The 19754-nt window shown below is 39.1% G+C and overlaps 1 protein-coding gene and 1 long non-coding RNA gene across 4 annotated transcripts in view; one reads left to right on the top strand and one right to left on the bottom strand.

Moving 5' to 3' along the window:
* nlgn4xa (neuroligin 4 X-linked a) overlaps positions 1-17123 on the top strand; it is a 63045-nt gene extending 45922 nt beyond the window's left edge. For all 3 annotated transcript variants that reach the window (XM_057026127.1, XM_057026129.1, XM_057026128.1), the window contains 3 exons: positions 6007-6192; positions 8534-9323; positions 12309-17123. In XM_057026127.1, coding sequence (XP_056882107.1) covers positions 6007-6192; positions 8534-9323; positions 12309-13203 — 1871 coding nt within the window. In that variant the 3' untranslated portion in view covers positions 13204-17123. The remainder of the gene's footprint in view (positions 1-6006; positions 6193-8533; positions 9324-12308) is intronic.
* Positions 6614-16319, bottom strand: LOC130522109 (uncharacterized). The gene is made up of 3 exons (XR_008949555.1): positions 16197-16319; positions 6818-6909; positions 6614-6719 (listed from the first exon to the last, which is right to left on the bottom strand). It is a non-coding gene; the product is annotated as an uncharacterized LOC130522109 (long non-coding RNA).
* Positions 17124-19754: the final 2631 nt, after the last annotated feature.

Below are 19754 nucleotides of genomic sequence, written 5' to 3'. Positions count from 1 at the left end.
TTTGTCTTTGAGCCCAACTGAAGAAAATATCATGTTGGAGCTCATCTGTGTGTTCTTTCCGGTGATCACCAAGCTGCAGACAGTCCCAGAATACATGCAAAACAACGTTATAGTTGTTGTGTCCGTGCCCAAACTGACTGGATCAGCTAATGAACTCGGCGCTCCTTTTTCTGATTCTCTGAAACTCGAGTCTCTCAGTGTCGCAGTAAACAACGCTGAGAGGAACCGTTCGCCATTATTGGGTGGCTGTTTTTATATCATCAATGGTTTTCTCATCATAAAGTCAACACAAAGAGAAATCAGACAACAATATTTACCTGCTTCAAAAAATGTTTTTATAAAAAGGAATTTAATTAATGTAGGCTACATCTGTAAGCTGCGAAGGGGCGTTTGAGACCGTCAATGGGAAGCCTAAGATCTTTCTAATTGTATTTTTCTTTTTATTGTGATCTCTGGTGGCCTTATTCAACAATGTATTATAACTCTTATTGAACTTTTTTACACATGCCACACTTATTGAAGCCCAACGTTCATTGTCATTAAAATTCCTTTGCTTTACACTGTACAGTTATGGCCTCTGTATAACACAAAGTCTGTGCATTGTTGGTGTTTTGAGGCTGTTTTTAATACAAAGAAATAGCGAATCTTTGTACCGTATTCTCAGGGGTGCTACTGTAGACATGAATACAGGCAATCTTTGGTGCGCCAGTAGAACTAGCATAATGAGTTATTTTTAGACTTGACAGCGAAGTCATTTGGTGTTAATCATTTGCATTAACAGGGTGAAGAGGGATCCAAAACCCACGTGAATGTATTCAGTTGTCTTAATTAGAGTCTGTTTATGTAATTAGAGCAAAAATTACAGTGGGCGCAAATCGATGGGAAATAAGGCATAGCTAATTTTTTGCAAATGAGGTACTCGGGTCCGGAGAAATCAACTCATTGGATTAAAGAGAGAAATAGACATGAGAATCCCCAAACCTAGGCTAAGGAATTTTCTTCCATACAGACTTTAGTTTTTGTGGATATTCTAAATACATATACATAAAATGGAACAGCTGAGGATATGTGACATTTATCTGAAGGAAACCCTTAAAGTGTGCCACCTGCTGTTGATTATATTATATTTTGCCAAAAGTTCAGAGATTTCCCAACCTTCAGCCACATCAGTAATTTATGAGAAGAAATGTAAAAAGTGTAAATGGTCCAGTTACACTTTTAATTCACTCCCTGATAAATTCACACCAAAGCATCTGTGATTGAACTGGAACTTATAGCTAATGAAGCACTTTTATTTTGTTTAAATGGATTTTGACAACAACATTTATCCTCCTGGTATGGACCTTCACGGGCATCAAATTTTGCAATATACCATAGTAGTTATAATAGTATAATTCTACTTACCTGGGGGAAATTTAAAATTTCCTTGGGGTCGTAGGACAGGTTCTTCTGCAATCGTAAGGAAAACATTGAAGTTTTTTATTTTTTTTAAAAGAAAAGACCCGTAGAGGTTCTAGAGGTGAGAGAATGGTCCATATTTTCCAAATGAAGACATCAATAATCAGCATGTGTAATGGGACCAGCGAGCCCTCCAGTGAAACCTGTGCTAAGGTGGTTTAGTCGTTTCCATTTTGCCTCAACAGGAAGGAAAGGCCATGATATTTTTATCTTCACAATGGCCTTATATGACCCAGGGAAGTCACGTCCAAATGTGGCCCCTGACTGGCTGAGCTGACTTTCCTCAACGTGTCCCTCATTATTCCCTTCCCATCATTCCCTCAGATAATTAACGTTTAATCTGGGAGGGTCCAGGACGATTATCCGAATTAATAGCATTACTCTCATGTTGTCGTTGTGCCCAGCGACTCCACTCAGGAGAGGGTGATAAAGAATGTGTGCTGCTGTATGGATCAGCAATCATGGACACATTGAATCGATAATATACAGCTTAAATCATTGTTCTTTTTAACTACATGTTGCTCTATTTATAATTCATTTGCCCATGATTGTAAGTATGACCTTATTTTTTTTATATCCCCAGCCAATTTCATTCTTTCATTTTTATCATATTATTGGTATTTTCCAAACTGGCTGTAACAACACAAATACTTTAGCACAAAATGAAGCCAGGAACTAAAAACATTGCACTTTAAATTAAGATGACTTACATTTTAGAACCATGCTTGACTTTTAAAATTACAAATTACTCACCACTACTTTGAATGAATGAATGAATGAATGAATGAATGAATGAATGAATGAATGAATGATACATTCAGACCTCATTGCTCGATGCAGCCCTTTGGCTAGGACCATTGTGCTTTCTGATAGCTGATTAATACTATCAGTGGGAGTCCTTAGTGAAAGATCACTCACTATGTTCTGCTGACATCTGTTTTGATCCAGACAAAGAAATCAAAAATGGAACATAAATAGCAAATTAATATACGATCCACATCATCTGTACATTTGTGTTGCTCTCAAACAAAGTTAATGGACTTCCATCACACTAAGGACACATTGTGATGTGAAAAATATAAACGCAAACACAAACGTAGCAATAAAAGCTGGATACAAGAACAAAAGGAAGTAGATAAAGCATTGGTAAAGACAAATAACATGTTGCAAATGCATGCTACGCACTGCAAATTACCAGCAGGCAGATGAGAACATGTTGCACGGCGTTGCAGCTCTCTTCCTGTTTGTGGCACCAATATGCTGTGACATCTGGTGAAAAGTGACATTCAGTGGCAAACTTGACTTTAGAGCAGCTGTTCTCTGGCACAGCTGCACATTAAACTTTCAATCTTGTAAAGACAAAGCCACTAATTAAAGAAGAGAGGATGTGACATCGTTTGGGGAGAAGGTGGACAGCAGTCAGATAGTGACGTTAATGCGACAGACGCATGCTAATAATAGATGAGCCGAACACCTCAAGGAGGTGACACAAACTCGAGAATTGTAACTACATTCACCTGGAAATTTCTGCTTGAACGTTTCGTGGATTTTTTTCTCTAATATACATTTCCAATTTCTCACATTAACACTGACACCTTCTTTGTAATGTACCTTTTAATTCTGTGTGCTTATTTCCAGGCTGATTCAACTGCCCTCTTTTCTAAAATTACTGCATTTAAAATGCTGTTGGTTGAAGAAAAATCATTTAACTTGTCAGTGGAAGTGAATGGCTAGTGGTTTCCAGTATAGGCACTAATCTACTCTCGGAATATGGTCTTTAGCCTTCTTGTAATTCTCAAAACCCTTATTTCGCCAAGTCAGCCCTTGCCATATGTTCCAAACAGAACTAATATTTTTTAACCTGCTCCTCTGAAGTTAAAATCACTTAAAGATGTAGAACTAAGTAAATATTTTGGTGCATATTTGCATTGAACTGAACATTTGAATAATCTTACTCCCCGGAAGACTTTGGGCCTGGGATGACACTAACAATAACAGCAACATGAAAAGAAATGAGACAGACTGGGGAAGCAGGTGATGTGGAGGGCCTGTGGTCAACCTACAGGGGACATGAGGCTGCCAAAGGCCTTGTAATCCTCCCTGAAAACCCCTGCCCTCCATTCTACTTTATCATCCCCTCCACCTCACCATGACAAACCTGATCTGCACTCTATCACAGAGCCACAGGCTACTTCTTCTCTTTTCTCCCTCTCTTTCTTACCCAGCGGTCCTCATCCCATTTGTCATTTACGCCGCCTCTGTCTCGGTTAGCCTCGCGAGGACCGACCGCCTTTGCCAGGCACGGCCACGGGGCTCAGAGAGCTGGCAAGGAGTCTCCTCGTTTTCCCATAGTGGCCAAATTTAGAGAACCACTTAATGGGTTTAGGCACATTTGCTAATTCATATATAGGTTTTGGGTGTGAAGCCCCCCGCCACGCTGGTTGGTGCGGATGGATGGAATTTCTACTGGACAATTTCTGAACCAAGAGGGAAATTCAATGCAAAGACCTTTTTGCAACTTTTTGGTATTGAAATGGCTCATGTACTGATCAGTTATTACCTTAATGTGGCAGGTATTCACTGGATTTTCCAGGCAAAATAGAGACAATTAATAGTCACAAGATCAATAATTATTTCACTGGATAATGCTGGCTATGTCGTCATAATCATGTTTTAATATTATTTGCAGGGCAGTAGTAACATCCAGGATGCTTACATCAAAATATGTAGTGCCATGAGAGGGTTTATTTCTTTCGATAAAAATGACAAATGATTACAATGTTTTGAAAAGGCTTTTAGGTGCACAGTGGCATTTCCAGTGTGCAAACAAAAAGTGGTTTCAGTGCATCTTTATAAGAGCCAATACAGAATGATGCTTTCATGTAATGCACATAAGCAAAATGCTCTGTAATGCCCTCTAGGGTGTATTTCCATTGAGCAAAACACAATAAGCAGCTCTCTGATGGGTCTCTAATGGGCAGAAGAGTACAAAGTATCCTCATTTTTAGTGGGATAAAATTGTCATTTTTTCTTGTAGATCACATACTAAAGAGAGCTCTTTAATATGACACCAATGTCCTGGTCTGTGTGATACTGTGTGTAAGTGGAGTTTTAGTTTTTTAACCTCAATACCTCAGAGGGTCAGAATTGGTGACCTTGCTGTCTGATGAGGTTGTTTTAAGCACTGGATGACCGCAAGGCTGCATCCTGAGTCCTTTGTTGTTTTGTCTTTGCACGTATGACTTCGCTGCCTATTTCCAAAGCAATTCTATTGTGAAATAAGCTGATGTCACCACTATCACTGGACTAATACACTCAAACAATGAATAACAACAACTTTAACTGGGATGTTATTGCCAGCATCATTTTTTTTTAAAATCTCTCCAATAGCTTTTTTTCGCGTGCAAACCAAAACATTTTTAAATAATAAAAAAAAAAACCTTCATTCATCATTCATTCTTGGAAGTGCTCTTACCTCCTCACTTACAGTGTCTTTTGGGAAGCTGAATGTGCGAGACAGGAAATCTCTGAACAGAATTGTCCATCTTGCTCACAAGACACTGGTACTGACCTGCCACATCTTCAAGTCATTTGCAGCTCCAGGCTTCTGTCTCGTGCTTGTGCCTCGTGTAAACGACCCCAGCCGTCACCCTGCCACTGCTCTTTTCCTCTCTCGTCAGGCAGATGGCATCGTTCGAACAAGTGCTTTTCCTCCAGGCATCTAAACAATATCTTTCCTAGTGCTGTGCATAACTTTAAATCACACATTTAATTATACTCACGTTAAATCATTCCCCTGCTCTTGGTCACATGGTCGACGCCTCAAGGTACCAGAGTTGGCGTCCGTACATGTGTTTTTATCTTTCTTTACTTTTCCCAGGTGATTGATGGCCTATCGATGGGACAAATTATTTTTTAATTTACTGTCTCTATTTATTCACCTTACTGTTTTATTCTTGAGCTCTGCAAACCCCTTTCCAATCTGGTCCATTCTCTGCAAATGGAAAATAAACTGGCTTTTACTCTAGAGGACTTTTCCCATTGATAATATCGGAGTTCCCTCCAATCCACCTCGAGAGGATCATTAATGTTCATGCTCATTCATTTTTTAAAACGTGTTCCTTGGCATTATAAGTATTCAGCATGCATTCATCAATACACTGATTTCTTTTAATCCGTCATCTATAACTTCATCATTCTGTAAACGAGGGGTCATCTGTGCAATCAAATGACAGCTCAATGAATGTGACTGCTCATCTGCCTCAAGGGATTGTCGGTCATTGTCACCAGAAAATCTGTGTGGAGTGGATGACTTTGCTACATTTGATATCATGTGCTGCTATGATATATTAAAATAATATGGGTCTATATATGTACATATACACACAGCCACAAATTTAACTAAGACTGAATACACTTCTGGGATTGAAGGCAAAAAAAATAAAATAAATCACAACATTTATACTCTGCATTTTCAATCAATGGCCAAAAGATTTCGGGAGTAAAACCGAGATAATGTGCTTGTCATGTTTGTTTTCATCAATCCAGGGTTTCTAAGCACTGGAGATCAGGCAGCCAAGGGCAACTATGGCCTGCTGGATCAAATTCAGGCTCTCAGGTGGATCAAAGAAAACATCCAGGCCTTTAAAGGAGATCCAAAACGAGTGACCATCTTTGGCTCTGGCGCCGGAGCATCGTGCGTCAGTCTGCTCACTCTCTCTCATTACTCAGAAGGTACGTGCATTCGCTCACAGTCATACTTGCTCACGCACAGGAGAGGAGCATTCTTCTCACCTTCTGTTCTACTTAAAATGTGCGTTGTGTGAATCACCTTGTCAACTATCATAGCCAGCTTTAGTAAGTCAGAACATTTAAAGTACCACACGAGTTCAGCAAATTACTAGTTTACGGAAATTATACTAAAAGGAGATAAAAATGATAATCTGAAAATGAAGATCTGATTAGTCAAAGAGAACTGTTTGTGTAGCTGCCCAATAGAAGAGTTAGTATAGATGAGATGGTGGTTAACTCTGTAGATATTTATTTAACTAGATTAAAAAACCTTCATTCCTTTCTTGTTGTTCTAACATTGTACAACATACGTGTTACGAATGCAGCTCAGGCAGGACCTGTAAGCAGAGAAACAACAGCTGAACGCGTTTAAACAAGACTTTAATTAGCCAAGATAACTGTGCACAGTGGTGAAAAAGTGAGGTGCAAGAAGCGCTGATTGTTCCTCCGAGTGAGGGGCGAGTGGTGACCTAGGAAGGGACGTGAGAAAACATAGTTATTTGACAGCACAAATCACGAAAAGATCCCATGTACCACAAAGCAGATGAAACGATCAGACGCTGGTGACCTGGAGGCAGCGGATTTTGAAGTGTTGATTGATATCCAGCTGCAGGTGTGACGTCTCCAGCGAACGGTACCAAGGGGAATCCACCACGCCCCCTAGAGAGAAAACCAGGAACACATAACACAAACAAGTGGTACAAAAACACACAGATATTGATTAGTATGACAATATATCTACTAATCAATATCTAAAATGCATCAGGAAAAATATATACCTTTTGGATATTTGATTATCTGTGATTATTTCTCATTTGTAGTATTTATCTTTGTAAATCAACGGGATTATTGGACTGTTTTCTGATCTCACATAAGGTCTCAGTTTAGATACCGTACTTAAATCAATATTTTAATAAAATTTAATATATGTATTTCTATTGTTAAAAGAAAATTACAAAAGCTGCTGTGTATTTTTTGTTTGTTGTGTGACAAATTTCAGCATTATTTTTAAAATAATCTAAACAGACATTCAACCTTTTGTTGCGGGTCCATTCTGATTAGCACAGACAATCAGACTGACACAGGCTTTGTGTTTACACAGGTTTTGTTGTTCTGTCTTTTATTCTCTCTTTTTCATATTGCACTTGAGGAATTTAGATAAAAAGCATGTTTTGTTGTGCACATTTTACATTGAAGAAAAGTCAGCAGCCACTGTATGATTTTTAATATAATATATAATATAATACATCCTTTGTGTTATTGTATGGCAAATCTAATATCAGTTAATCAACAAACATACCAAGCTCATAAAAACACTCCCTGGCATTCTGTGTGTCTGGGTGTGGGGGTTAGGATTTAAGCTGATACACATCTGACTACAGCAGATGATAAACCTCATTCTCTGCTAGCCAAGCCTTGTGGGGAAATGTGCACCATGTGCACAAACATACTTTTCAAATCAGCCCAGTTGAGTCACTGCCTCTGTGTTTGCATGTGTAGAAATAGCACTCGCTAAAAGGGAAAAGAAAGACAACTGATCCCAATATTTTCTGTCCTACTTTCTGACTGGCAGTCCGTGAATTCCAAGATGCGGAAACAGCCTAAGGTGTTGCTATATAAACAAGGAAACATCTTTTATATTTTGTGACGTTGATTAGGGACGCTGAATGTTACATGCTCATTCAGAATCATAATTTTATTTTGCTTGATTTTATTTTGGGTTTTTTACAAAATTGGCTTTATCTTGAACATAACTGTGCTCCGCTTTTAGTTGCATTTTCTCAATTATATGTGAATCAAATGAAAGCGGATATAATAATTAAATAAAAGTAATTCTTGTTGCTTCAGGATCACTTTACATCCTCTAGTTTTATTTCAAAAATACAATTATAATAATAAACTCAAGCTACAGTAACCCAACAGATCGTAGATGTCTTGGGCTACTTTGGCTGGTATCAGCAGTGACAAGCATAAAATACTATTTAAAAAAAAAATAAAAAAAATTTACAAATGGATTTATGACAGAAGGTCAACCTTTAAAACAGCCAACTATTTGCAGTTATATGCTTGAGAAAATTATATATTTTTTCATAGTGCAAAGTTGTACTGAGTTATTAGCTTTAAATGTACCAACAAATTTGTTTGGGGCCGTGGGTCTCAATGAATGCATGCCGGAAGATGAATATTAAACTTTTTTTCTTCACCTTGTAAATTCATTATAATGTGACGCTTGTTGAAAAAGCCTTGCCTATGTTTGTGCCATTAATTAAATCTTCTTTTTCAGATCTGTTTCAGAAAGCTATCATACAAAGTGGCACTGCATTATCCAGCTGGGCAGTCAACTACCAGCCTGCCAAGTACACACGAGTCCTTGCTGAGAAGGTGGGCTGCAACATGCTTGACACCATCGACCTAGTGGAGTGCCTCCAGAACAAGAACTACAAAGAGCTCATAGAACAGTATATCACACCTGCCAAATACCATATCGCGTTTGGGCCCGTGATCGATGGTGACGTCATCCCGGATGACCCCCAGATCCTCATGGAACAAGGGGAGTTCCTCAACTATGACATCATGCTAGGAGTCAACCAGGGAGAGGGCTTTAAGTTTGTAGATGGCATCGTAGACAGCGAGGATGGGGTGTCTGCCAATGATTTTGACTTTGCCGTGTCAGACTTTGTGGACCATCTGTATGGCTACCCTGAGGGTAAAGACACACTTCGAGAGACCATCAAATTCATGTACACGGACTGGGCGGACAAAGAGAACCCAGAGACACGGCGCAAGACCCTGGTTGCTTTGCTCACTGACCACCAGTGGGTGGCACCAGCAGTGGCCACAGCTGACCTCCATGCCCAGTATGGCTCACCAACCTATTTCTATGCCTTCTACCACCATTGTCAGAGCGACATGAAGCCCAGCTGGGCTGATTCAGCGCATGGAGACGAAGTGCCGTATGTGTTCGGAATCCCCATGATTGGCCCTACAGATCTGTTCAACTGCAACTTCTCCAAGAATGACGTGATGCTGAGTGCCGTTGTAATGACCTACTGGACTAACTTTGCAAAGACAGGGTGAGTCTGTTCTTCCTTTCTCTGTCCTCACCTCAATTTAAGTTTGTCTTAAATAGCGTTGCCATTATAACCCCTAGTCATTCAGTTTGACTTCTATGTACAATTGACTTAGCCAAACCAACAGAGGAGAAACTTTAATGTATCACCTAGTGGCACTAACAGGGTGGCAGGCAAACTTTTACAGGAGAGGCAACTGAAGAAACACTGATCAGGACCAGCATAATTTCTTTCTATCCATCTATCCATCCATTTTGCACCCCTGTGTCCCTAGGTGGACTCCGGTGGACATGACCTGACTTGAACATGAACAGATATTGCATTTAAAGACACATAAGAGCAGGCAATTGAAGAACAGTCCCCAACCAAAGTGTAGGCTATACACATATTAAAGATTAATGTGGAGGACAGAATTAAGCAAGTTAAACAAAATAAACTTGTTAGAGCTTGTTAAAGCTTGTTAGAGTACAGTCTCATGATGAATGATGTAAATGATAAAGCTGTTTCACTAAATCCAAAGTATATATTTTTTTGTTACATTTGAAAAATGGCTGGAATCAGCTGAAAATGTTCTTTATTAACAAGTTCAACAAACCAAATGTGGTTTAATCAAAACCATATACAGTATATAATGGTCACATGGTGCTAGGATAGAGTTGGATCTGATGATTTAGGTTGTTTATTTTTCCTTTATTTGGCCCTTTACACATTTAGATTCACTATGTACGGGGGTTTGCCGACCAGTTATTTAGAATATTAACTTTGATTAAACAAATAAGGTTCTGACCAATCTCACATCCTTCCCAATTCCTGTTTGACCCCCTTCTAGCTGATGCATGATCAGTAGGGGACTAGTTGCCTTATACTTATCTGGGAATTCTTTGTCTCCTTTTGTTTTTCCACTAAAGAGCCTAACTGAAAGAAAATACATTGCAGACTGCGTGGCCATTTGTCAACAAGTCTTTACAAAGTCCCCCATCGTGAATCACAGCACACTGACAATTGGTAACTAGTTTTTGGAGTCAGAACAAAGAAGTTTGGCAGTTCCGATATACACACAATGCCACCGGGTGTGGGTTTGAATATTTATGTGCACTGTATGGGTCTGCAGCCTGCAGTTATTCCACCACAGGGCATTTTGTCGACTTATATTGACATTATATATATAATCTTAATATCATAATGACTGTCAGTCTAGACAAAAACAAATAATGTCCATAAAAGGGTAAAAGGGTTAATGAGCTCCTATCCATATTTCTCGTTCATTCATTCATCAACAACAACAAAAGCTGCTTGTACAGCCAAATGGACTGGTGCTAGTGGGAGGGAAGCAAACTGAACAGGTTAAAGTGATACAATAAAGGTAAATGAAATACTTATGGTGGAATAAAGATTGTGACTCTACTAACTATAATGGGACCAAGAATGTTTATTGTACATAGACAAAACAAACTGGTGTCACTGGCAGACAAATGCTGCCTTTACTGAATTTAGTGGGACAGAGAAAATACTGTAAATGTATTCAAATATATAAAAACACACATGTTTAACTGTAACCTCGATCAAATGTGACTGTGGGCCAAGTACAAAACACATGCAGGCACAATATTCTATAGAATGAGCAGGCAACGTGGCTTCAGGCACTGCTTTTGATTAAGTGTCATGACATATTGTTGCAACATATGCTAAAATAACAGGCCGACCACACGCCAGCAGTGCCCTCAATATGGTTCCATATCCAGCCACCAGTTGCTATGCAGATCTTGCAATATTGCTCATTGAGTCTGTAAAAAGAAAGAAACAAAGTAATGCCACAATTTAAAATGTTTGTATGTGCCATAGCAACCCTTGTGGCATGCAACCATGTTATATTTTTTGTTGGCTGTCTCACTGATGTATAGCTGACAATTTCTAAACTACATCAAAGAATAACGACTTGTCATCCTTCCAGCCTGAGAAATAGACACCGACATCCTAGAATCCTATTTAAACACACATGATGACAAAGAATCCAAAGCCATAGGTAGAATTAAAACTTTGATTCCTTTAGAGATTTTCATTTGATGTCAATCAAACCTCTTCATTAACATGCATTTAACAGACACACTACATTGTACTCTTCCTTACCAACAAATCTCATCACTGCAAATTAGGATCTGTTATTCCTGTCAAAACTGTCAAGCAAAACATTATTGGTGAACTTATCAGCATTCATGAACACATATTGCAGTGGAAAATGACACTGCCTTTATTGGTGTGTTTAGGTACACGGCACATTCCCAACTAAGTCCTTCTTGTGGTATTATTCTCTCTTTTTCCACCCACCTCAAATCCTGGCACGTGAATGATTATAGTTTTAGGCGGTAACAGTTGACGACTATGCCCGCACAAGTCTGGCAAATTCTGGATATTGTCATTTGAGCTGATTAAGACCAAAAGCACAGAAGTTCAATCTTTCGTTCCAAAAATACGGAGCTTATCGTTGGCCAAAATTATTTTGTGGGAAATTCAGCACACTCTTAGTGATTTAACCCAGAAATTCTTTTTTTTAGAATGACCTGCCGATGTTTAAAGATGTCCTGACAGTTTTGTGAAATTATTTGTGTATTAAAGACAGTTTGTGAGTGATTGTATTCAAAATATGAGTCATTGAGAAACAGTCCTGAGGGGAATAAAACACAAAATGTAGGCTTTTGGTTCTGTCATAAGTCATCTGTCATATTATGCTGTTTTAAAGAAAGATAAAAGACTTCACATCAGCCAAAAACAGCTGTTTAAACCTGGATAGATGTAATCGATGGTTCTTGAGTGCTCAAATTAAACCACAAAGACAGACAAAACAGATGATCGACATTTACACTAATTGGCTTTTACACCTTTGAAAGACTGTCTGACCAAAGTCATCAAGGTCACAGGTGTTCCGGGGTTGGTGGAGCATAGGTCTACTTCCATACAGTTGATTCATACTTATGTATTTTTTTCTTTCAGAGATCCAAATCAGCCAGTTCCACAGGATACTAAGTTTATCCACACAAAACCCAACAGATTTGAGGAGGTAGCCTGGACTAAGTACAACCCTAAAGACCAGCTGTACCTTCACATCGGCCTCAAACCTCGAGTCCGGGACCACTACCGCGCTACCAAGGTGGCATTTTGGTTGGAGCTTGTTCCACATCTGCATAACATAAATGAATTTTTCCAATACGTCTCCACCACCACTAAGATACCTCCACAAGACACCACCCCATATCCGTATACCAAGCGTTTCCCTGGTAAAAACAACTGGCCGTCCACTACCCGCCACCCTGGGGTTCCACCTGCCAACACCAAGCAGAGCAGCGACCAGCGTAAGACTGGAGAGCTGACAGACGAGTCGACTGTTGTTATTGAAACCAAACGGGACTACTCCACAGAGCTCAGCGTCACCATTGCAGTGGGAGCATCCCTGCTCTTTCTCAACATCCTTGCTTTTGCCGCACTCTACTACAAGAAAGACAAGCGACGGCATGAGACCAACAGGCGTGTTCCTACTCCACAGCGTAACTCCGCCCCGACCAACGCGTCCTCCCCCGCCAATGATGTGGCCCACCTGCAGAGCGAGGAGCTGATGTCCCTGCAGATGAAGCAGCAGCAGCTGGATCACGAGCACCACCACGAGTGCGAGCCATTGCAGACCCACGACACGATGCGCCTCACATGCCCTCCCGACTACACCCTTACCCTGCGCCGGTCGCCTGACGACATCCCCCTGATGACGCCCAGCACCATAACCATGATCCCCAACACACTGGCTGGCATGCAGCCCCTGCACAATTTCAACACTTTCGGTGGCAGCCAGAACAGTAGCAACTTACCCCACGGCCACTCCACCACACGGGTATAGCTCCGCTACGCCTGAATGGATTTGGATCCTTTCTGGATTAGCCAAGAGAAGAATAAAGAACTCAGAAGATGTTATTTTGCTATCCTGCCTTCTGAAAAAATATACAGTCTAAAAAGAAATAATATTCTATGTGAATGTTACTATAGTAATAACTCAATTTGGAGCTAAGCTTCATCTCAAGGAGTTTTACCAAAAGACAAGACAACCAGGGGATTATTGTTAATATTCTTACAACGAAAACATGATAAGGAAGCCTTTGCAGAGGTCGCTCTGCCAAATATGCCCCATATACAGAGACAATAGAGGAGAAAGTGGACAGGTGTTGAAAAGCAACAATTAAACATCTGGAACATTATTGCGATCATTCATCCTTTGGACTTGGGCACAGAATTCTACACCGAAGCCTGAAATGTATTTATGAGAACTTTTTACAAAAGCATTTAAAAGAAAAAGAAAAAAAAAGAAAAACTATAGTTATGTGTGAGAATTTTAAAAACCTGCAGAAAAAGATCTTTTTCAGCTTGTGCTTTCTGTTTAGGTGTATATATATCCAAATCTCCTTCATTTTCTCTGATTAAAACTTCATTTTATTTACGTTCTTGTCAATATGACCAAAATGCGAACACAATCCCATCCTCCAGAGTGGCATTGTGCCGCCATCCTCACCCACTGTACACATCTTGTGCGTTGCTTTCTTTTAACTCAATGCATGTGCAGGAAGAGCTTTATTTTCCATCTCCAGACATGTGTCCAGTTCTGAGAAAGACTAAAACCCCTTCATTTCTGTCATTCTGTCATGCTTTGAGTAGTTTTCCTTTGTGGGCTTTTTCTGTCTTGCAGTCTCAGCACTGCCTGAGCTCACAGCGTGACCAGCAATGTATTATTTAGACAAGTCAAAAGAGGCGGTCATTCCTTTGCAAAACAATATTAGTTGGATATGTTTGTAAAGAACTATATGTTAGATATTTCAAATCATCATATGCTAGCAATATGTAAAGTATTGTGCCAGGCTTGTGATATTTTGGGTTACAAAACAAGTGAATGAGTGTAAATATTAATATATTAATTATTATAAAATCCCAATGAAAGTAACCATTAAATATCTTTTTTTGTTTTGCATCCTATTAAAAAAATGGAAATCTGTTCATAAGATTTTATTCTATTTGTAAATTATATTTAAACAAGAAAAAAGATATATTCTTGCCACCCCCCCAGACCAGTCAAGAAAAGAAGGGTTTCAATGTAGACTTTTAAAAATACTTAGTTGGTCTTATATTTGTTTGCGGTTTTGCCTTAAGTGACAATAGAGATATACCTGGCTGGACACCTGTATAAACTTTTTCTGCAACATTTTTAATAAAAAGTCACAATATTTTGTAAAAAAAAAAAAAGAAAAAAAAGAAAAAAGATTGGATGGTTGTTTGCTGTGTGTAAATGCTACAATCTCTAAGACTATTTATTCATCTATTCAGTCAAGTCTACATGTTTAACAATTCTTATTTTTTATGCAGAGCAGGATGTGTGTGGTTAATGTGGATGATTGCCTGAAGACTTGAAGTAATTCCTAAAAAATCCCTTCTGTCAACACATTAAATCTTATTTTATATTGTAATATGCATATACTGTATCTCCACACAATAGATAGCTCTTGATATTATCATTTCCTAATCAATCCATGTTCCATTGGTCCAGATTAGACATAATAATTGGGAAACAAGTTAACATTTTTAAATCACCAAATGGTGCTCACTCTGCCAAAATGTTAAATTTGCTAATGTTAAACAATCGGAAGTGCTCTAAACTCAAGTTGTACACACATCAGTGGCGGTAAACACGGCGATGACAATACATTATAATTATAACTGACCATAATATGTACCAAAATAGGATTTTTCACATTAAGCAAACCAGATTGGAGTTCCTTCATACTAAGCACAATTGTTTCATACCATTCTGGCGTGCTCTCCCCACATCACACCTTTAAAAGGCAGAATGTGGATTTTCATCAACCGACAATAAAAAGGAAGAACAGTCCAGACCATAAACATGCACCAAATTTATTTTTGATGTACGATTGATTTTGTGCATCTTTTGACGGGCTGGGGACTGAATCATGTCCGATGCCCGGATGGGCTCTAGTCCCTGATGAATAGAGTAAAGCAGAAGCAGAATACCAGTGTATTGGATTAAAACATCAATTTCACTGGTGAAATTACACTTGCGCCTATATTTGAGTTGAGTCAATAAATGATAGAACACAATATTTGCCTTTAAAAAATGGGAGTTGTTCAGCATGACTTTCCATGATGAATGCAGGTAACATCAGCCTCAGATGTTGCTTTGGTACATAAAAAATATGCTCAAGAAGTCAAATTAAAACCAGTTAAACTCTTTTCTTTTTTTAAATGTAGGTCTTGTTTTAAGTAGGAATCTCCCTAATCTGATCACATGATTGGAAATTAGGGCCAATCACTTAATTTTCAAAGGATCTTAATTGGATGGAAACGATTTAAAGTTATGTTGTCCATACGTCCATGCTGTAAACACTCCACAGTTGTAGAAACAGCTGAGTGGATGCATAGAAATATACATTTTATTAGCGTCATTGAGGCTTTGTGGTGCACATTCAATCTCAACGAGTAGGCGATGAGGCTTCTAGTACCGTGTGTGTGTATATATATATATATTATATATATATATATATATACACGGTAATATTTCCATGTAGGTTCTCATTCATTCAGGTCATGTTTATCTGAGGCCCAGGAGGGGAAGGCACTAACATCGCCCCAGAGATGCAAAAACATCATCATCCAGCCTGCAGACAAATGGCGTTGGACAGAAGTTCTAAATACAGCTGAATATGAGACCGACAATGAGAATTCGCCCGTCTTTTCATGGACAGCAGGAGAGGTGAAACGTCTTCCACTTGATTTCAACAGTCCAATAGACCCTTAACAAATTTCTATTGCCACATTTTTACTGGTACTTACCTAGTGCAACATGATGCGGTACAGTTTAGAGGCTTTTCCACTAGGGATACCAGGCTACTCGGCTGGGATCCTAAGGATGGCAAGTAGGTACTATTATGTTGATGCCAGTCTGTTAATGCTGTGATCAGCCTGCGGAGTCACATCACAGATGAGTCATGAGAGGAACGCCTTTAAGAAAACCCACCTCATACCCACCATTTTTTTTAAAAAACCACAAAAGCAACATTGGGCATTTCTTAATTTCACATAATGATAATTTGCGGCTACAAATAAGGCAATACCATATTTAAAAAGGTACAAAATGTTTTGAGCAGTGTGGCAGACGAGAGAAGAAGGAGCTACATAGTGAGACCTGATGAAAGTTTATCGGAAAGTCTCCAACGGCCGACCAGAGGAACCGGCAGACATAAATGTGATATCAACAAAGCTAAAAACACCAAAGATGGACAATCGAGCAACAAAGTGGGATGGACATAGGACTGGAAGTGGTTTAATCAAGAAACATGAGGGAGAGATGGCTTGACAAGGCCACGGAATCTTTGGAAACTAGACAGCAGGTTTTTTAGGGTGTTTAGTTAATTCATTGTGAGATCACTCTTAACATAGAATTATATTTAGAAAGTATCATTCTTCTTTCCTGTTATGGGAATAATGAGTTGGCTAGTTAGCCACCAGTGGTGCCCTGCTTCTATTTTGAAATTGCATTATTTGTTGAATAAAGAAATTCAGCCTTTATTTTATCAAATGTTGCTAACATTTAACAAAATAAACTGTTAGAATTGCTTCAAATATTTGCAGGTTGCTGTTTCATGCTGTGTGCATACTTAAGTTCTTCGTATTTTCGGTCTTGCTAAATTTTCATTTTTGGACATTGTAAAGTGTCTGGATTTTACCACCGACTGTAATAAAGAATTTATTGTATCATGACTTTTGTCTTTTCTGTACTGGCAATAAAAGCGCCAGTTCAAACCAAACATTTATTAGAGCTGAACACAAAGTTGCGTTTACATGCCAACTGCAACTGCGAGACTTTCTATGGTGTGATAGACAACCAAACCAACCATGCCATACCTGTAGAGTTGCTACTGTGTAGCAGAGATGGCTCATGAGAGGGCATACATTCAGTCAATGTGAGTGGCAGTGATTGGGTCACTCAGTCTGGAAAATACATATGAAAAGCAATATATGCCTCTTTTGAAGATGAAGCTCTGTCTTTTTTTTACATATACTTTTTTGTATATGTCTCTCTTTTATGTTAGAATTAGTTTAGATGTTAGAGATACAGAGATAATATAATCATTAGCAAGTGTAATAAAGATAAAAAGTTGAACCTTCCTTGACATGACTGTTGTTTAGATAATTGTAATCAGTGGAGACGGTCAGGCTGAAAGTGTTAAACGACCCATCGTTAAACTAGACAGCATAGTTTAGTGGTGTTGATGAGTTTGTCTGCAAGAAGAATGTGAACTTTGACCTGGCTCTCTGGGAAACAGTTAAAAACAACGGCGAACAAGGACTGTGCCAGCATCCAATGGAACTGGAAGGAGAAGAGGAGGTCATCCAATCAGAAGACAACATTCGACTGAATTAGCATCAATAATTTGCCTATGGGTTTCTATAAAAGACTGGGTCAAGGGATAGTTAGGTTGTCAGACTTCATGCCCTGACAATTGACTCTGTTATTGTAGGGTTTTGAACTGGCTGGAGCTCTGTAATATTTGTATCTTGAATTGATTCTATTTGCTAAATACATTTTGAATTTTTAATATATATATAGTTTATTTTGTGGCAATCTAGCAATCTGATCTAGCAATCAACGGCACTCACATGCTCATTGGACTGTGGCACGGTTAAAATGTTTGCTATTTCAGCAACCAATCTGAAAGTATTGACATTTTCAGCAGTTAAGGCCTATGTACAAAGTTTCACATCGTTTTATGTACTAGTACATCGACTTAACAGTGATGCATAGATCTTTTCATTGTTTCAATAATAATAATAAAAACTTTTAGGGGACAACTCAGATGTATTATTTTCTTTTTGTAATGCATAGCCAAAGTATCGGATCAGGACTCAGTATCGGCAGATAGTCATTGTCAATTGATTTGAGGGGAAAACCCCAACTTTACCAAATTTCGCGGATAAGATCTGCCATGGTCTATACCTTTCAGTGGTGCACCAGTTATAAAAAAAAAAGGCTGAAACTGAAACAGTGTGCACATCAGCATACCGTGTGTGTATGCACACATATCTTGTGCATTTGTATTGTGTATTTAATCCACTTGTCAAAGTTAGGAAAGTTAGAAGAAAGTTAACGACGTTCAACATCACTTCAAACCTTGACTGGCATGTGCAAAATCAATACATTATCAATTTATACGTTATGGCATGATGATATTTTGCACTTCCAATTGACCGTGGTTGAATAATGAAGCCGTTTGTGTCTGAAATCAAACTCCATCAATACCCACAATCAAAGAATATAAACTTAAGCAAAGCCGAAATGCAAAGTGAGCTCTGCCAGCTAAGCTAAAATCTCTGACTGCTTCAGCCATCATTGGATTGCGGTTGTGCTTGGTAAGAGAAAATAAGACATGCCCGTGAGCTGAATAGCAAAGAAGGCTGCTGCTGCTGCCGTGGGTTATGAAGCCTCCTCTGACAGATGGATCCAGGCTCCGAGGGTGCTGCATTCAGTTAAACCGCCCTGAAATCACCCTCTATCACCAGCACCTCGCCTCGTCTCTCACTATTCAAACTATTGATCTCCTTTGCAACAAGCCAAGCAAATTAGCTTTTGACTTAAAACTGAACCGACAGGGTGAAAATTGGAATCTTTAATGGTAATCTGCACTTACTGAGGCACATTGGATGTGTCCATACCATCTCCTGTGACATTTACAAACCTCATGCGTACAGCCAGATGTATAAAATCCTTTTTTAACTTTCTTTCATTAGCAAAACTATTTGATCCATAATGTATGACCCAGCGAATAAGACTCACACACATAGATGAATATTTAGCTTGAGACCCATGTGCAAACAAAGCCTTGCAACTGTGCAAGCATCCATTTAATTGGCACGTTGTTTACGCTAACGGTAATGGGGGAGTTTTAGAGAGTGATGCATGGAAAGTGATGGTAACGGGTAGGGTGTCAAGGGGGCGTAGCTGAATGTGAATACTGGAGACTAGACTGGAAGTTAATTAAGCTGGCAATGGTGCTCCATCACTCCACCCTGGTCCCAGAACTGTCATTCAAGTGCTGCGCTCTCCAGGCAGCCATTACTGAGGCATATCGATCCCCACGGTGACAACGTAGTACACTGAATGGGAGTGGGCAGGAATTAAATTTTGTGTGTTGGTGTGTGGGAGTTTACAGCTTGAACACACAGATGGATTAAAACAGCTCAACAGAGCAAAAGCACTTGATGTCGGTGTCCTCCGGAGGAGGTTTGCATTTTAATGAAAGGATGTGAAATAATGAAGGAAAATCTCATATATGCATAAAAAGCAGATAGTGGTAATAGCCTGGAAATGAATGATAATATTATTTTAGTTTC

Source organism: Takifugu flavidus, chromosome 3 (assembly GCF_003711565.1).
Source record: "Takifugu flavidus isolate HTHZ2018 chromosome 3, ASM371156v2, whole genome shotgun sequence".
NCBI lineage: Eukaryota > Metazoa > Chordata > Actinopteri > Tetraodontiformes > Tetraodontidae > Takifugu > Takifugu flavidus.
Note: the sequence above shows the minus strand (reverse complement) of the source record. Positions and strands in the feature narration are given on the sequence as shown.